This window comes from Mytilus californianus, unplaced genomic scaffold (genome assembly GCF_021869535.1).
Source record: "Mytilus californianus isolate M0D057914Y unplaced genomic scaffold, xbMytCali1.0.p SCAF_3, whole genome shotgun sequence".
Taxonomy (NCBI): Eukaryota; Metazoa; Mollusca; class Bivalvia; order Mytilida; family Mytilidae; genus Mytilus; species Mytilus californianus.
Window position 1 is genome coordinate 522,598 of NW_026262679.1, and position 20,967 is coordinate 543,564.

Genomic DNA, 20,967 nt, shown 5'->3' on the forward strand with positions numbered 1-20,967 from the left:
TCATGCTCTACACGTAATTCTCATCTTGCAATAACATTCTAGGGGCTCGTAGGCGACTTATTGCAAGCATATTTTCATCCCCTACCTAAATTACACTTTTACATAAGCATTCATACTTCCGGAGCCCCGTTTTATGGTGAGCTTCGTGTTGCTCAGTCTTAAATGTTCTATGTTGTGTTCTGTGTATTGTTGTTTGTCTTTTGGTTGTTGTTCGTTTTTGTTATGGCATTGTCAGTTCGTTTTCGACTTATCTGTTTTAATATCCCTTTTGGTATCTTTATACTCTTTCTTTAAAACATATACGTAATTGATGTATGTACTTTTCTTTTAATTTGTTCTCGCCCCAAAAATGCCTGACGTATTTTCCATTTGATTATAAGCAGTCATTCAACAAACAAGATTCATTTTAATTTATTGGCTTTATTCAAACAATTTTCTAAAAATGAAATTAAACAAAAAGCTCAAACTATAATCTCTATATACAATTTATAAAATAAATGCATTTATATCACAAATCTTTCACGCTCTTTTCAAACAAAGTCGTTAACTGCAATGCCGAATACTTCGGTCTTGTAAACTGTTTGTTTATCTAACTTTTTTGGTTAGTCCCGATATGGTCTTAAGGGTGTACAGTTTTTTACTATATTATATCGTTCAATGGTATTTATAAACATAGTCACAATATAAAGATCCTGGCATTAAAAAATAATTTGAATGAACAGACAAACCAGAAACAATAAAGCTCGCTTTGGAATCCCTTCCCGTAATGATAATTTGTTCCTGGCGACGTTCCTTTTATATCTTTTCTACGTTTTCAATATTAGCAGCAGCAGACAGTTTTATTATTCAGACAACGGCATAACTATTTGATATATCAGAAAATGTGTCTGTTAGATTATCCTAAAAGTATCAATATGTCTCTAACGTAAAGTTATTACAATCCTTTTTATTCATTCATGAGATGATATTTCATGTCTCTGGTTTAAGCAATACGGCTCTATTTTCTAATATAAAATGTGTCGAATATTTTTTTCCGATATGTTTATGTAATCAATACTTTAAATCTCAATATGTTATCTTTTCTGTCCATAATACTATTCAATACAAGCTCTGTCATCTATATCCAATGAATAACTGAAATTCATACATATTAATATCAAATATTTGCTGTTAAGAAATAAACAACTGTTTCAAATGTATATAATTTGAAATAACGTCTATATGTTTGTTGATATTCAACAATTCACAACACTGAGGGTCATATGATAGTTTATGGACCGAAGCGAAACTGTTTGTGAAATGACCGTACGGCCCGTAACCTACCATTTAACCTTAAGCTGAAGTGTTGGAATGACCAAAGGTTACAGCACCTTTTTTTTTATCTCAACAAGGAACCCCAAGGGTTGACTTGGGCATAGAAATGCCACACTCTCTACATTTTCAGAACCCTGACAAAAACTCTTCCGACGGGTCCGTATGTGGCCTGTTGAAAGATTAAATTTATGTCCCTATCCAATATACCTTCAATTTCCAGTGGCATTCGAAATTTCCCGGGCGATCCTTTATTGCAGGACCTACCTTTTGTATTAATTGTTATTTTGTTCTCGTTTTGAATATGCATGAACTATTTGCCACTGGACGTTAAGCAATTAGCTATCAAGCAATTATTTCACCATGAATGAATTTGAGCCAGCAATATGTATAACATCCGAAAACCATCATACCACATCTCCTTATTTTCATACTTAAAAATATTCAATTTTTCCATTGCATAAGATCAATAAAATGTTCTCAAACTGTGTGATCATTTCCCAGAATTTGACGTTATCTTGCATAAATTTGCATGTTCAGACAATAGCTGTACATGTACATACGTGAAAGGTCCGACCGCATTCGTACTGCCTAGTTTTTTTTTGGAGCATATTAGGGAGCTACCATTTGATTTTTATGGAGAGGGGGGGGGGGGGGGGGGGGGGGGGGCTAGGATGAAAAATTTTGTCCTGCCTTTTTTTTTAGTTGTAATCTCTGTCCTGCCTTTTTATTTTTCACTCTATTCGGTCCTGCCTTTTTTTTAAAGTTTATCCTGACTTTTTTTTACCTAAATTGTCATCCTGACTTTTTTTTTTTGCAAGTGTCTCATCTTTGAATATTGTTTTTATTGGTATTAATATTGATTTTGTTATCAGTAAATTAAAAGCAAACTAAATATTATTGTTATATACATATGCACATTCATGGCTCTACAATCTGTCGATACCTGTATCTTGGCATTGCACAGGCCATGTTTTTTCTCCGACTGTTTATGACGTCTTTATACTAAATCCATTGGATGTTGGATGTGTACTGATTGATAATTTTGTCTTAGATGCATGTGTTGCTGGGTTACATATTTGTTTTTCGTTCATTATTTTGTACATAAATTAGTTTTCTCGTTTGAATTGTTTTACATTTGTTATTTCGGGGCCTTTTATAGCTGACTATGCGGTATGGGCTTTGCTCATTGTTGAAGGCCGTACGGTGACCTATAGTTGTTAATTTCTGTGTCATTTGGTCTATTGTGTCTCATTAGCAATCATACCACATCTTCTTTTTTTATATATACAATCAGCTATCCTACATTCGTTTTGTTTTATCAAATTCTATATTTATATCATGAAATACCCATATTTGCATATATATATTGGGTACTACTAGAACTATATCAAATTTTAACACGCTTATGGTGTGTACAATCACGTGGTCTAAACTGTCTTTTAACCATACGGTTGAAATATACAAGTACAGTTTGACCATATAACTAAAGCATACAAATACAAATTTGATTGTGTAAATACAGTCCATATGCTAATGTGGGTTAGATCATACAAAATAAACGAATAACTGACTTACAAGTAAAACTTGTACAAAAGCTATTAAGGAAATAGATCCAATAGCATGTGATGCTAAACCTTTGCCTTTACTTTTGTTTGTTGCATCTATCAAAAAAATAAGTCTTTAATGTATATACAAATTGTGGCATTTAAATAACAGTACTCAAAATTTAAAAACATGCATCTCAAAAAAGAAGAAGTCGCAGAATTGCAGATAAGTAATGTATTGCATGTTAGGAGCATTCTTGATAATTATTCCGTCACCTACACTCATGACGATGGAAAGCCAAATACACATATGTAACGTGACGGTATTTATAAATCAAGAAAGAGTAAGAAAGTAGCAAACATATATTTTTTTTGAAAAAATACAAAATTTACAAATGATATAGATGTCTATAAAATAGCATGTCCTATGGCAATGCGACAACTAATATTATGTTTGTTCGGAAAAAAAATGATACTTAATTCTTGTTTTCGTAGAAAAGCTATTTAAAGTCTTTTTATTCATTTTTTTGTTGTTGTTGGTTTGTTTGGTTTTTTTTTCAGGGGAGGGGACGTTTAATTACCTTTTTACCATTTTCTTACCTTTGTACTGCGATAATGGAACTTTTCTATCTGAAATATTATAAAGAAATTTTTAATAGATGCTCAATATCACGATTTTTCATAACAAATTTTAGAAGTGTTACTACAAAAATAAATAATTCGAGATGTTTTATAAAAACTTATGGCTTAATCAATATCGTTCATTATAGAATAATTCACACAGCAGTTTGTAGTACACGTGTACTTTCCTTGCTATCATATATTTTAACTGCCTTCATGGAAAAGAAACGATTCAGCAAATAAAAGCTATAATTCAGTTGCTTACCGCCAGTGTTTGCCTCTGGGAGAAATTTCCTGTTTCTTACTAAACTTCCATTATCTTCGGAGGAAATAACTGAAATAATAAGGAATGTAATTTATCACCTTTTACAGATGTGTTTTATCTCTCTGATGTAATCACCGATTGAGAAATTCTTTGGTTTCTTTAAATTATACATTATATCAGTTACTCTATTATAAAATTAATTAATAAATAATGATTTGGGGATCTACCCATTTCACATATCCCCACCAGCAGCTGAACCGTAAGAGTGAGAAGTTCAAATCATCTGAAAAAAATATCAGATAATAAAGGCTAACTCTTGGTTGGCAAATGTCAATTAAATCAGATACTGCGTATAACTTTGTACATATTTTTTCAAATGGAACTTTAATTGTACCATCCGTAATTCGGTGAATATGAGGATCATGTGGTGTAAATGTCCATCGGACAGGGTTCATCTGATCTTGACCTCATTTTCATAAAGCATCATATTCGCCAGCATCATATTTTTGCAATTGAGTCAGTTTCTCAGATATCATAAATTTTGATTATCAATATTCCATTGATAGAAAGAGTGTATGGTCTGAAATTAAAAATTCACTTCACACTGAATATTGGCTGTTTGTCTGTATACAACCAACACGCTGCTCTAAAGTAGCGATCTACTGTTGAACTAAAGAAATCAAGAATGTAACTGCTTTGTAAGTACTAATATATATTGGAGAAAAGTTGAGCACCGCTAAATAACAAGTTGGTTACCATGTCCGTTCATTTAAACTATTGAGAATTCAAATAATGTTCAAAACGTTTCATAAATATCTGAAAATTTCATGCACTGACCTACTGAGTCGCCTTTGTCTCCCTTGTCACCTTTATAACCTCTCGGTCCTATAAGACCATTTGTACCAGTATAACCCACGTATCCATTTCCTGTTAAAACGAGTTAGCACAAAATATACACTTTATCTAATAATTAATTGTAGATTCTGCAGCAGATACAGTAATGTGTTAAAGCATTGCCCACAGGTACCGTTATGTGGACGTCTTTGGTTGTCATATTGTAAATATCGGATGTGTATTTGGCTTTCCGAGTTTTTGTGTAACCTAACAGCATATAGTTATGAATGTTTCAAAAATCTTGTATTAAATATAAAAATAGCATTTATCAAAGTCTTATTTTAAAATTCATTTCGATATATATATATATATATATATATGTTGTTTCTTAAGTTCATACTTATTATTGTAAAGTGTAACACATTTATATAAATGCTGGAACAGATTCTGTATCATTTGAAACACTGACAGTAACCACTAAAACATGTTCAAACATTGACAGCAAATACTGTAACATTTTAGAACATCACTAGCAGAAACCTAACATTCTTAAACATTGCTAACATTGCTAGCAGATAATGTAGCATATGCTATAACACATTTTTAGCATATAATGTATCATGCTTAAGTATTACGTGCAGATAGGGTTAGTGTTAGGGTAACATGTTGAAAATTGGACAGAAGATACCATAAAGTACACGGATTAATAACAGATGTTGTGACAAAACTTGTTATAGTGAAACAAGAAACATTTTGGATTCAGTTTTCTTAATACATGTACAACAATTCATCACTTTAAGTAAAATCATGTTCAGTTTTTGGTTAAGGCTATTCAAATGTAACCGTGTATAAAGCGTCACGTGATTTTTTGACTTTTTTTGTGTTTGTAAAACTAAAACTCACCTGGTTCCCCTTTCAATCCAGCATCACCTGAAACAAAAGTCACTCAGGTATCACTGGACAAAGGATATAGTAGCAGAGGATATATGTTATTAAATATATCAGCAGTTTTTTTTGCTGTTTGCGTGGTCTATTGAGATCTTGTTTTCGCGTGTAGTTTCTGTTGTCTATCTAATAGATCTACACATTTATTTGATTTATTCTGTATACAATAGTTTTTCAATGCTTGAGTATAACTTTTGGGGTTTGTAACCTGAAAAATTGCATCTACCAATCTTTCCAACAGCATTTATTATACAAAGGAAGGAAATCGAAATGTGATATTGCATTGAATTTATACTATTATAAATATGTGTTTAATACCAAGCTGGTATCATAATTGAAGAATGTTTGAATGATTCAGTTAAACATTTCTAAGACAACAAAATGGACCTATCCTTTTATCTTGACAGTATAGAATATTTCATATTATAACTATATACCTTTATCGCCTTTAAATCCTGTATATCCTAATTGTCCTCGTGGTCCTTTTTCTCCCTTCTGCCCTCTACCGCCTAAAGTTAAATGATCAATTCAGCTGATTTTTTTTTCTCATTTTAATCAAATCCGACCAACGACAACGATTTTTTTTTCTTTTCAAAAAAAAAAAAAAGAATTTAATTGTAAGATGCAGATTATGGGTTGCCCTTTATTTTTTTTGTTAGGTGTGTTGCTGGGTTTCGGTCTCTTTGACGTTTTATCAGCAACTCCAGTAATTCAAATGATGAAAAACGTGTATGTGACAACTTTTTGAAAATTTTCATGCAATGAATTACAGGAATCATAATCTAATTAAAACTAACTGAACAAAAAGGATTTTTTTTAAAGGTGTTTTTCTTTATTTTCGATACAATGTGTATAAATAGTATTATGCCTCGTTGTTAATTATAAGATTTGGTATTTCTGTGAAAGGCATACATGTACGTTGAAAGTATGTTAACGTTTCTTTATATGAGCTTTCTGTAAAAAATACATTATGGTTTCAGTCCTGGAAAAGGCTTTCCTTTAATTGAATTCATTGGTGATTTGTGAAAAAAAATTATCAACCGAGAAATTATTTACGTTAAAAGCTCACTATAATGTAAAAAAACATGTGGTTTTAATCGATAACAAATTAAATTAAAGAACATAAATTAAACAGACGCACTGATGATAAAAAGATCTGCAATGATACGTAATTAGATGCCATGGAAAGCTTTATAGAAAGTTAATTGAAGTGTTGACTTATTAGGAAGCTTTTGTTTGTATTCTTTTCTTGTACAAATGTCATTTTAACCTTGTTTATAACTACATCTATTTACATCAGAATAAACATTTTCAGTTTGATTTAATTTACTCATACTTTTATACTGCATTATTGTACTATAATATTAGCAAACGAACTGAACAAATATGTTGTTGTATGCTACCTATACAGTCTGTGTACTGCCTTACCATAGACACCCACAGTCGCTTTCAGTTAGTAAAAATGGTAAAGAATAGGGGCGTGATAAAAAAAAATAGATATGTGCGAGTGTTCGTATCACTTGCGGTAAATACTTTAACAGGCTCCAATTTTGGCAAATTGATAAACTAAGTGATTACAGTCCCTGTGACACGTTACCCTGAGTCATCTGGTTACATCGAGGTTATATAAGTGTAGTTGTTGTTTATAAACTCTATGAAGATATCCAATAAATCGCGAGCATAAATTGTATAATCATATTTATTTTCAAACTTGGTACTCTTAACTAATTAAGTATATGTAGTAGTTATCAATGTTAGAAGAGGTAAGTAAGCTATTTTCGTAGTTTTAAGCTTAATTTCCATATTTCGTTTGTCAGGAACTCAATTCTCATTAATTTATCGTTTTATTTACGTTGTTGTTTCATATATGTTGTGTAGGTTTTTGCTGCAATTTTGTTTCATTAAGAAACGTAGTGATGCGCTGCTGTTTTGATATTATTTTAGTCATATCTTAGTTGAGGTACACGAAGTTAGTTCCGGATGCACAAAACAGTAAAAAACGGAGTCAAATACGGGTCCCAGATTATGCCATTCTTCATTACAATTATTGAAGAAAAAAAAAACTGATTCTAAATATATATAGGAATTAATTATTGTAAAAGCAAATTGCATATCACATAGCTTAATGTCAGTTTGTAATTCCAGAGGAGTTGTAGCTCATCAGAACCAGTGTCAATATCTAATAGTTTTACTTACAAGTACAGTTTCCACCTGAGAAACCATGTCCACCAGTTTCTCCCTTTTCACCTTTAGGACCTGTATAACCCTGTGTTCCCCTTAAACCTGGTGGTCCTTGTGGCCCAGGTAATCCATTAATTCCTTTTCGTCCTCTTTTTCCAGGAGGACCTTCGATTCCTGCTGGTCCAGGGGCGCCTTTTGTTAAAATAAATATTGTCCGTTAGGATATCAAAACTTAGAGTTTACTAACAACGTTTTATACTAAGGCACATTATTATTTTATCAAATGTTTTGCTATATCGCAAATATATCACTGCAGTTTTGGTAAAGTATGTAAGTTGAGATAAGAAAGAATACGCTGTTTGGAATACTTAACATTTATTCTACATCTTTGTAGCCTCGTGTGTTCCAGTTTGTTTGAAAAAATATGTATTCTATTCGGGGGAACTTTTACAGTATATGTATTGAATAATTTAAGAAATCAATTTATTTACATACCTGGTGGTCCACTGGCTCCTCTCAGACCACCTGGACCGACTGGTCCTATCTCCCCTTTCTTACCATGATCACCTTTCAAACCTACAATATAAAGCCTACCTTAGAATGTATATGTTTATTGTCATTTCAAATCATCTTAAAAGCAAACGAAGTCTTATATTTTACGTTTAATATGAACGTGGAAAATATATGTACAGTGGAATATTTTAATGTCAAAGGTTCTTGTGCAACCTTTATTCAGTTTTATCAGCACCTGTGCATACATGTAAATGAATTAAAAATTCGAAGTTGTTCTCTTTAAGCACGAATATCATATGACTTAGAAGAAAAATAAATGTCTTATTAGCGTGTCTATTTGTTACGTATATTGGCGAAAATAAAGAAAGGATGTGATATATTTTCTTGGTAGTTATCGTTTGATCATTTAAGACAATAACAATGTGTTAACACGTCATTTATCAATGAATTTACTGCTGTAGGCTGAGGCAACACTGTACACGTATAAACTCATTATTCCACAAACTCGATACAGTCATTATAGTGCAGGTAATAAAATATCCCCCAACTGATTCATTATAGTGCAGGTAATAAAATATCCCCCAACTGATTCTTTATAGTGTAGGTAATAAAATATCTCATAACTGATTACTTTAATTAAAAGCAAGTTCGTGTGGACTTTTCGAGGAAACTGTCTTCAGGTTCACTTTTCTATACTTGAGTTGATTCATAGAGGTTGACATACTAGTATTGTATAAACATTTGTCTATATATGTTGAAGACCTAATGTTAATCTCTTTATGGCTATTACATCGGATGTGACCTTTTCCTTGCGCTTTTGACTGATAACCGAACGTATTTCGTATAAATACGCGGATATTATCGAGTGAAAAATAACTTTCCTTATCGCTTGTTACAAATTCATTTTTTCAATGAATACTCATGAAAATATAATTTTAAGAACATAGATAAATGATATGAAAATGTTTTGTTGTGAGAAATATATATACCAGTAACAAATCATGAATACCGAAAATTTGTATTAACGCATGCGGGAGAATATCTCGAGTGACGATCTGATATATATATAACTGTTATACAAATATTAATATAATATATAACAACAAACCAGATTATACTGATAACAAATGATTATATCACTACAATACAATAATTATTACGGTGAGGTTAAATTCCTTGTCATTTATTCATCATCCACACAGGAACTTGTCTCAAAAAAAATATATCTATGTACCTTAACCTAACTTTCAGGTATAGAGATATGATTTTTTTTCTGAGCCCATCCACCAGAACTTGGTGTCATCCGATGTTCAGCACTTCAGTACTTTGATTTTGTCTGAGCCCATCCACCTGAACTTGGTGTCATCCGATGTTCAGTACTTCAGTACTTTGATTTTTTCTGAGCCCATCCAACAGAACTTGCGGTCATCCGATGTTCAGTACTTCAGTACTTTGATTTGTTTCATTGGGTTGCTTTCTCATTGACGTGTACAACATCTCCTTTTATTCACGGTATACTAGGTCAAATAACAAAAAGCTGGTTTGGCTGAAAGAACAAACTGCTATTCAACTTTAGAGGTCGTTGGTTTAGGTTAGATTCTACAAATCCATATATATTGTCAAAAAATATCTATAACTGACTTTATACCTTTAGTTTCAATAAAAATAAAAACACTTCTTGGTGTTACTTTACTACCGAAACAAATACAAGCGGTTGGCAACAGAACACCGTCGAATAGGATCATTTCTGGTTCGTATATTCCTGATACTTTGCCAGACAACAACTGTTCAACAAAACAAAAACAAAAGAAAGAAGAATATATAAATCAAACCAGAATTTATAATTATGTCAAAATAGACTCGCCTCTGTCTCCTTTATATCCAGGAAACCCGAGTAATCCTTGATGTCCTCTAGGACCTGTGTCACCTTTTGATCCTTTTTCACCTGTAAACATATAGGCATAACAAGTTTTAATTGTAAGCTGGCAAACAAATTATCATATATCTCACTGGATCCATAGTGCGTGCACGTTAGTTACCTGCATTCAAATTCTACCTTACATCTGAATTTTGTCAAAACATTTGTCAAACAGAATCATGCATTAGACTGGAACACTTTGGTTGGTTTTGTTAGGTTGTTGTCTCACTAACAGACCCGATATCAGTGGTATTGACGTAAAAAGAATGAAAGAAAAATATGTAAAACAAAAAACAGTATACACCAACAAGGATCCAGTGTTTATACGGTAGCCACTAAACCTTATACCCAGTGTTTATACGGTAGCCACTAAACCTTATACCCAGTGTTTATACGGTAGCCACTAAACCTTATACCCAGTGTTTATACGGTAGCCACTAAACCTTATACCCAGTGTTTATAAGGTAGCCACTAAACCTTATACCCAGTGTTTATACGGTAGCCACTAAACCTTATACCCAGTGTTTATAAGGTAGCCACTAAACCTTATACCCAGTGTTTATACGGTAGCCACTAAACCTTATACCCAGCGTTTATACGGTAGCCACTAAACCTTATACCCAGTGTTTATACGGTAGCCACTAAACCTTATACCCAGTGTTTATAAGGTAGCCACTAAACCTTATACCCAGTGTTTATACGGTAGCCACTAAACCTTATACACAGTGTTTATAAGGTAGCCACTAAACCTTATACCCAGTGTTTATAAGGTAGCCACTAAACCTTATACCCAGTGTTTATACGGTAGCCACTAAACCTTATACCCAGTGTTTATACGGTAGCCACTAAACCTTATACCCAGTGTTTATACGGTAGCCACTAAACCTTATACCCAGTGTTTATAAGGTAGCCACTAAACCTTATACCCAGTGTTTATAAGGTAGCCACTAAACCTTATACCCAGCGTTTATACGGTAGCCACTAAACCTTATACCTAGCGTTTATACGGTAGCCACTAAACCTTATACCCAGCGTTTATAAGGTAGCCACTAAACCTTATACCCAGTGTTTATACGGTAGCCACTAAACCTTATACGCAGTGTTTATACGGTAGCCACTAAACCTTATACCCAGTGTTTATAAGGTAGCCACTAAACCTTATACCCAGTGTTTATACGGTAGCCACTAAACCTTATACACAGTGTTTATAAGGTAGCCACTAAACCTTATACCCAGTGTTTATACGGTAGCCACTAAACCTTATACCCAGTGTTTATACGGTAGCCACTAAACCTTATACCCAGTGTTTATAAGGTAGCCACTAAACCTTATACCCAGTGTTTATACGGTAGCCACTAAACCTTATACCCAGTGTTTATAAGGTAGCCACTAAACCTTATACCCAGTGTTTATACGGTAGCCACTAAACCTTATACCCAGTGTTTATACGGTAGCCACTAAACCTTATACCCAGTGTTTATACGGTAGCCACTAAACCTTATACACAGTGTTTATAAGGTAGCCACTAATCCTTATACCCAGTGTTTATAAGGTAGCCACTAAACCTTATACCCAGTGTTTATACGGTAGCCACTAAACCTTATACCCAGTGTTTATACGGTAGCCACTAAACCTTATACCCAGTGTTTATACGGTAGCCACTAAACCTTATACACAGTGTTTATAAGGTAGCCACTAAACCTTATACCCAGTGTTTATACGGTAGCCACTAAACCTTATACCAGGTCATAATTTAGTTTAATGACTATCTAAATACTGTATATTAGATCTTCAGTGATTCAATTATGCTTCAGTGAAATATGTAACATAAACTAAAGGTTTCATGGAGTCTGAATAACTGATAAGTAGATATAAGAAGATGTGGTATGAGTGCCAATGAGACAACTCTAAAACCAAGTCACAATTTATAAAAAAGTAAACCATTATAGGTCAAAGTACGGTCTTCAACACGGAGCCTTGGCTCACACCGAACAGCAAGCTATAAAGAGCCCCAAAAATGACTAGTGTAAAACCATTCAAACGGGAAAACCAACGGTCTAATCTATATAAAAAACGAGAAACACTTATGAACCACATCAACAAACGACAACTACTGAACATTCTTCAATTTTTGCAGCATTCATAACTATGACCTTTGAAAAATGCATACAAAGCTTGTTTTGTTTCCAAGCTGACCGAGGATTTTTTTTGTAGTAATGTATCATATCTTCGGTACTATATATCTAACGATACTAATGAGAAACCGCTTTCCTCAAAAAATAGTTTATTATTCTTTTTAGGTAAATCTGATTTTTCAAATTGCAGTACATCTCCCTTTATGGAACCAATCAGCAACCAGAGGATCTTGAACGTTTTAACCTAATATCTATGTATTATATCGACTTTAAAAAACCGACTAAATGCTTTTAATGCCTTTTTGAAGTAACATATAAAAAGTTTGGGATCAGGCACCTACACAGGGAATGGGAGGGTCATAATCATGCAGGGATGTACATGTATGACCCGAATGATCATTTGCAATCATACCACATCTCCTTATTTTTATATTAACCTTTTTACAGTTAAGTCACATCTTTACCCCAAAGTTATACTTACATCGTTGTAAGTAAAACAATTTGTAGCAAATATCTTTCGGTAAGGCGGTGGCTCATGTCAAAATATTATTGACAAGATCTCAAAATAATGTTGATTTGGCTGTTATTGCATTTCTGCATTTAATACAACATGTTTGAAACTCTCGTTTGAAGGCTCCTGACTTTGTTCAGGCACATATTGGATGTGGCGGGGTTAAACATGTTTGCTGGCACCAAACCTTCCCCCTAATCTGGGACAGTGGTGTCACAGTACAACATTAGAACAAACTATAAAAAATCAGTTGAAAAGGGCTTAGCTCACCAGATCGAAAAAAGCAGAAAAAAACATCTAAAAAAAAAACACAGACCGCACGTTGCAGGGAATTTATACATCCCTTACCACAAAAATACACCAACTACAGATCTGACAGTACTCGCTGTTAGTTCAAAGCCAATAACAACTAATAAAAAAAACCATGTATCTTAGAATAAATTAGCAATCAGAACACATCCAATATCCAATGGATTTAGTATAAAGGCGTCATTAACAGTCAGAGAAAAACATGATCTTGTGCGTGTTTGATTTTAGTTAAGAAAAAACCACACACAAAACAAACAAAAAAGAAAAACAAAACCAGAAAGGCAAGTGAAATTTTATGTATCTGCAACCATTTGATTCCCCAAAATGCAACACTATCAAAAGATTCTGGAATCTAATTCGGGGAATATATATATGATTTGGAACACAAAAGCATTAAAAAGTCAGCTCAATTTCTAATAAGAAGGCTGAAAATATGGGAACCCGTGAATTTCATGATCCTCTGCAAGTCAGCTCAGACAAATCTTGTATGAAATCTGGACTCATTACAAAGTCAAAAGAAATCTCAGCACAAATTCAAAGGTGGTTTAATTGAAAAAGTTACAGAAAACAATAAGTTTCATGAAATTGTTGAAAAAAACCCAACATAGCTTGGTAATAAAAACTCATGTGTAATTTGTCACTGCTTATAACGGAACTCAGCTTAATATTCACAGCAACATTCATAAAAAATACTTGCATACAACTGAGTAACAACATTTCTAAAGTATTCACTGACCTTGTTGTCCTTCTGGTCCCGGTGGACCTGGTGGGCCTGGAGGTCCTGTCTGATCTACAATTCTTTTTGATCTTGCATAGTAATTATCTTGTTGATTATAGGTTGCTTCAAGATAAAAAGTCAATTAATTTTAGCTAAGTATGCGGAATCTAGACTGTTTATTCGCTGTATTACTCCTGAGAATAAAGTCAATTTGTTTTCCTTTAATGGAGATTAGGTTAGTTAATACCACTGCAGTCATTTTTGAAGAAAATCTAAATTTGTGATTTACTTGGTCTTCTAAAGTACTTTAAGGATCACATATTACTTCACTTGTAATACTTCTTAAATATTACTTATTAGTATGAAAAATTAAGTGTAAATAATGAATAAAAAGAGAAAACTGTGGTCGTATTCAAAGTATAAACACGATTGACCTAACATGACATGTTGACCTATACATAAAAAGCGATAATAATCCTTACTTTGTATTTACTGTTGTAAAAAGAAACTTACAGTATGAACTCATTTGCCACATTCTTCTTATAAATGAAATTACTTTTCATACAAAATATAAATAGAATACTAGTTTGTTCTGTACATACCTGTTTGTTTTTTGCATGTATTTGACAAGGCTGCACATTGTTGTAAAAAGCCATAACTCTGAAATGGTAACAAGTACGTTCAAGATAATTCAAGAATTAGAGTATACATTCGTTTTACATCATGTTTAAAAATAACTTTGAAAATGATTATCTGATGACATACCAACTGTATGGTTGAATTTCATATTCTGAAAGTAAGACTCGAGGAGTTCCCATTTTTTGTCATATTTATGTTCTATCAAGTTCAATTTTCTGTGGAACATCTCTCGGAATGAGAAACTCACTATATTAATTTCCTACCAGTTAATAAACTTTAATTGCATTTTTAAACGTCGTAAGGAATCAAACAAATACAAGCAGCAGTGTGTATAGACGCAGATCAAATGTGCTTTTGTCGTTATATTGACTTATCAGTATGTCTCTATAGTCGGGCGTCACTACGTATTTATATATCCCTCACAGCTAATCGAACGCCTCCCTCAGCACGGAATTTACTGCTTGACTGATGAGCCCCAGTTAACCCTTTGGGTTCGTTTCAAAGAAAGACAGCACTGAATCACACTCATGGGTAATATTAAAAATGACAGAAAACAAATCATGAATTATGAAATTTCAAATACTATAGTTTGCCAGTAGGATAAATAATCACTTAATCCAAATTGAACAAATAACTCCTACATTTATGGACTAAAATGGAAACAAGCTATAATGTGGAGTTTAGCAATGAGCATGGCATGCATATTTGATCATTTGATCATTTGTTTAACATTCATCTAATATAGCATTCATGGTAGTATACGGTTCCTGTAGTTTTTGTTAATAAATACACTATTTTGGAAATAGAGTGCTGATACAGGTACCGCTACATAAAACGCTAAAACCGATGAATCGTAGGGCTGAATTTTTAGACCGTTGTCTGCTTGCTTCTAAAAGATATCATAGTCCTGAACGTGGATGAAATATTTGCCACTGGATGTTAAGAAAACACCAATCAATCAATCTAATAGAGATCTCGTTTTAATGCCAGATTTAAACAAATCAAATTCATGGATGCTAGCGGCCTGTGTTATAAAATGAATCTTAAGTTTATGGGACCAGTTTTCTAAATTTGCATTTCCATCATGATTATTGATTTGAAGCGATTATTCCTTTTAATAGTGAACTTGTATGTTTAAAAATGAATAATAAAGCTACAGCATTTGTCAAATTCATCAATTATATAAAAATGTGGTATGTGTATGATTGCTAATTAGACAAGCATTCACCTATGTCGGACCAATAGTCGACAATTTGTTAATTAATTATTCAGACCGCCATCTAGTTTGAATTTCTGACATTTTAATCACGAAGGTATGCACATTAAAGCATGTTTAAAACACTATACTCTTACAACATTGCTCAATATGTTATTTTAAATGCAATAAATGAATAACAGAGTTTTCATTAATTATCTGTTTTATAACGATAAATAGCCTTTTTAATAGTTTGTAGCGATATTTGTTTGAAGTTTATGAACCTTCGATGTCATTTTTATTTATATATTATTAAATTGGTCCATCTACACGTTATGCACCGTTTGTTTCTTCTATTGTCATATTTAATTGTTTCTGTGTCCGTGATTAGTATTCCATTTCATGAAATCCCAAGGACATCATTTTCATTACAAAATTTTAGAATGGTTCATTACTGCCAGTTAATTAAGTGGAACAGCTATTCATTTTAATACTTGTATTACATTGTAAGCTTCTAGGAAGCTTCTTGAAATCGTGATTGAAATCTATTTTCCTACCTTTGAGCTTCATTCAAAACTAAGTGATCTTACTTATTAAAAGAAGTCCGTCAAATGCAGTCTGATCTTTCTAGTAGAGTTTAACTGACTGTTGACTATCTGTCAGCTCTTTTAATATAAATGTATCTATGTTTTATATATTGATGCACTCACAACCTTTATGAATTTGTTTTCTTCTGTTAACCATATGAATATAGGGTAATGGATATTCTGTACATAACGCTTATGAGACAGCAACCAAATGACGATAAAAATAAAAGGACACATAAAGTTTTAACGTACGAACTTAATATGTACATCTTTTCTCAAAATCCAATTTGAACATGAAAAACGTACAAGGACTTAAAGGTTGGCTATAGTCACCTGGACTATTCTCCGTCAGTAAACCCAATGTTTGGCTCAGCGGAATGCATAATGACACAATCAAGTCCAGTTATACGTGGAATGGTAAAGTCGATGATTGGCAGATGGAGAGTGTCATGATCTCTGCATGCTACAGAACCCTTGCAATAACTCTTTGATGGGTCCATAGATTTACTGTTACAAGGCAAAATTTCTGCTTCTATCCAGCATACCCTCAGTGGCAGTCCAAATGTCCCACCCTTCACTCTGGTCAACCCACTTTGCAGAGTCTACCGGTATTAGAGTTATAGTTGAGTTGATTTTGTCGCGAATAGGCAAAAAATACTTCTACTGAACGTCAAGCAAACAAAAATCAATCAATCATGAAAAATAATTCCAAAAAGTAAATTGAAAATAAATTTAATATATAAGATGTATGCATTTTTCAGAAGTAATGTTATTAAAAAAAACATCTGTACACAAATCGGTGTCATGAAAGGATATATTACAATATTGTGAAATGGCTGCATAGATTCACCAACATATTGGATACCACATATAGGACACTCAAGAACGTAAATCACGTTTGAGCTTTTGCAGTTGACATTGCAGAAGATCTTGTATGTCTTTTCTGTGGTCTTACTGTGAAATGTTGATGAATGCTGCAATTGGTTGCAACATTTGCAGCGCTTATCCCCACAAGGCTGGCAATTACCTACAGTATGGTTAGGTTTGGTGCTGACTGCCATTGGCGATTGCCAAATAAACGGATCACCAGATGTAACAAAATGGATCTTAACTATTAATTTAATACCAAACAGAAAACAATAAAGTTGCGGACAAGATGGTTTACTGCAAACAAAAGGTGCAAAAATTAGTACACCATATCCGGATTTCGACAATTAATGTCTCTTCAGTGATGTTAGGAATCGAAACGGTATTTGGAAGGCCATATAATTTACCTCAATTTAGGATAGACTCTTGAATTTTGAAGAGTAAAAATAGGATGAACGGATCATATAAACCCGAAGGCAAATATTATACAAGCCCAAACGAAAAAATATAAACAAGTCTAAATTGAAAACAACGTTCAAACCTATGATTGCGTTGGATAAAAACCGCAATTTTTATACGTGTGCATGCAAACGTTTTATCTTGGTAGAGGGGTCTAAATACAGCACAAACAACATTTTCCAAAAGACCAAAAAAGGTGAAAAGGTATATTTTAACAAAACGCATTTGACTAGCAGGTCGAACAACCAATGTTCTATATAGAATGACGAAGAAGAAGACATTATAACAGGCCAGGACTATCGAATGAAATAAAAAAAAAAGTTCTACCAGGTCAGGTCCGCAGAATTACGAAGGGAAAATATGATAAAGAAATAATAACAATGAAAAAAAATTACTTAAAATCAGGACGAAAGAAATGCGAAGAAGGAAACACATTGATTATTAGGTCAGAACGTCAGAGATATACCATGTACATTTTAGTATTGATTTTAATATTTTGACAACATTCCTCTTATATGATAACTATAATAGTTGTAACATTGCTAACTACACGAATTCCTGCAATAATCTATGAGACAAATCCACTGTATTAAAAACTAGTAATGAAGAACTACATTCAACTGAAAGTATTGCTTAAAATATAAACTTACTGAAAACGACAAATCATAGATCACATATTCTGTATATAAATATGTATTGCGTTGAAGATTGGACGTCATCAGGAACTCAATTAACCAAAATTTAGTAAAACATGAGTCAAATTATACCAACACATCATCCTCGTTAAAAACAAATCAAGATAACAAAAAAAAACCAGATAAAAAAAACCCCACACACACAAACACCTCACCTACCAAAAGCTAATAACCAAAACAATAAAATTGTGTTTCTGCAGAGCTGCATCGAAGGAAGATGTGATGAATGGTTGTCCGAAATTCTTTACGGCAACAAAGTGGTTTAAAGTATTGCTGACCATTAGTGTCCATTCCAATGTCACGAATGAAGAATAGGTAACATTATAGAAAAAAAAGAACCTTCATTATTGAGTGTAATTTTAATAAATGAAGTCCATTATCTCAGTGTAGAGCCTTTTATTCTATCAAAACTACATTAACTTGATTACAAAATACAATCCCGACTTTATTCAAAGAAGGTAAGTCTATGCATCGTCATGTGAGATAATGTGGTGCTACTTTGGTATTTGGTATTGACTCTGTACCGTCAATTAGGTGGATAAAAGCAAGATTATTTTTCTCTCCGTAAATAATTTACGTGTAACATATATGACGAATATTCTATAATTACGTCGCTACAAAATTGACACGTTAACTCAGTTACATAAAGTTTCCAATAACTAACGGTTAATTAAATTTCTCGCGAGACTTATTCTACTGTGGTCTAGTTAATCATTTGAAGGCCGGACAATTTCTTTTTAGATCCCTATTAAATATTAATCGATATTTTTACACCCATTCTTCATTAAATTAATGACAAAATGATTATGTTGATTATGATAGATCCTGGTGGCAGGGTATCAGAGAAAACGGCTAAAAAATGATGGATATTTTATTTTAGCACAAAACGGGGCAATTATATTCTTTTGTAAGTTATAGCTACAATTGAAGGCTTGCAACATTTATCATCATTATGACTACTTTTCAGACTTCCACAAACAGTTAATTATCAATGAAAATTCAATAAAACATTTCCTTTCTTCCTGGAAATTGAATTTCCTAAAACAAGCTATCTTAATTAATGCTTTGCCTGTCTCTGTAACAGTACATTCTAGAGTCACACCTCCAAAGATATATACGTAACACATCAGTGACAAGGCTTGGCTTTCAACAGAAATACTGACCAAATTACTTCAAATATTTTATTTGATAACTTAAATACAGAAGTTTATTCCCTAAAAAAACATGAGTTTAGGAATTGTATTCGGAACAAATGTAACGTAGCTTTATTGATGTCAAACAAGTGGAAGAAAATCGTGTTTATTGAATCAGTAAAACTAGAGAAATAAAATCAGAAAATTATTTGTTGTCGATTAAGATGCAATCTAATTTTATCCAAGTTTTACAAATTATATGGTGTTGTGTCTTCTAGCTGTATCGATTTCTTTGTTTGAAAAAGACTTTTCAAGACAAATGATGTTTTCATTTCATATGAATGTATGCACTTACAATATTAAGACAAGAGTTCACCAGTTTCTGAAAAAAATGCTATTTAAGAAAAAAAGGGCAATGGTTTTAAAAAATGTTTCAACTTGGGGAAAACCCTTTATTTTCCGTATCCTGTTTGTTTTTAACCGAAACAGGGTCTTTGGATTTTTTTCCACCTGTTCACGATGTATGCCATTGACGATAAACTTATTCTCATAGAAGTTTCGATAGTAATTGCTTGCCCAGAAAAACATGGCAAATTACGACAACTTCAAGTCCATATGAAGATACAGGTAGCAAGAAAGGGCTTATTTAAAAGTTCACATTGGACTCCCTCATCAAAAAAGTGATTTTTTAATGATTGACTGGACCACTAAGCTAGCAACAATAAATCAATCGATCAATCAACCATGAAGTATAAATAATACGAAGCTGTATTATTCTATTATTGCCCATACTTAACATGCAAATTTTAGTATATAAATATGTAATTGTTGCTGAAACAAGGTTGGAAATCCCTGAAAAAAAGTCTACCTTAGGTGCTGTGTAGATCTTAGTGTTTATGCTTTAGATTTAAGTCGTCCCTGAACGCGACTTACGACGATAAAATAAAAATAACACACAGAAATAGGTACGGAATTATTGAAATAAATATGAAAGGTCACACTCAATCTAATTGAAATAGTCTAAAATGGACATTGGAAAATATTGAAGTGAAACCTATTGGTCTATATTTTCACCGAGCTTTCTTATATCGGCAAAAAACTATTTTGTCAGAAATCCAGTTTGGAAAATACCTCTTTGGAAGATATCGTACAGTAACACCTTTAAGAGAGGGGTTACATATGGCTTTCTGTACTGTATAAATACACAGCCACCTCTGATCAGAATGGGGACGTTCAATCCAATGCCTTGGGTGATTACTGTTTGAAGAAATTGTAGAAATTGGCATGTTGCAAAGCATAGTTTCTGTCCCTTTCTAATATACCTTCTTCCAGTGTCAGTTTTATTCCCCATTCAACAGAGTTGACCAACATTTATGTACCAGAACCTATTGGATTTATTCTTAATTTGGTCTCGAACTGAATTTGGACAAAATATTTTCCATTGGACTTTTTACAACATCGTTGAATTTTGTCTTTTTTTAATTTTCAGTCTCAGTGAAAATGTTTGCCAAAGATTGATCGTTATATAATTAACACTAACACTAGCTATATTTATCCTTCTAGAAACAATAAAAAATGCAGATG

General features: G+C 32.8%; 1 protein-coding gene across 1 annotated transcript in view; it reads right to left on the reverse strand.

Moving 5' to 3' along the window:
• Positions 1 to 400: 400 nt before the first annotated feature.
• The window catches only part of LOC127733790 (collagen alpha-1(I) chain-like), a 38,874-nt gene continuing 18,307 nt past the window's right edge, over positions 401 to 20,967 (reverse strand). Inside the window, exons 2-13 of the mRNA XM_052243109.1 lie at positions 14,411 to 14,468; positions 13,827 to 13,931; positions 10,082 to 10,162; positions 8,200 to 8,280; positions 7,720 to 7,896; positions 5,961 to 6,032; positions 5,482 to 5,508; positions 4,582 to 4,671; positions 3,745 to 3,813; positions 3,459 to 3,488; positions 2,890 to 2,975; positions 401 to 1,134 (exon numbers count right to left, since the gene is read on the reverse strand). Of these exons, the coding sequence (XP_052099069.1) occupies positions 1,114 to 1,134; positions 2,890 to 2,975; positions 3,459 to 3,488; positions 3,745 to 3,813; positions 4,582 to 4,671; positions 5,482 to 5,508; positions 5,961 to 6,032; positions 7,720 to 7,896; positions 8,200 to 8,280; positions 10,082 to 10,162; positions 13,827 to 13,931; positions 14,411 to 14,468 (897 nt within the window). The 3' untranslated portion in view covers positions 401 to 1,113. The remainder of the gene's footprint in view (positions 1,135 to 2,889; positions 2,976 to 3,458; positions 3,489 to 3,744; positions 3,814 to 4,581; positions 4,672 to 5,481; positions 5,509 to 5,960; positions 6,033 to 7,719; positions 7,897 to 8,199; positions 8,281 to 10,081; positions 10,163 to 13,826; positions 13,932 to 14,410; positions 14,469 to 20,967) is intronic.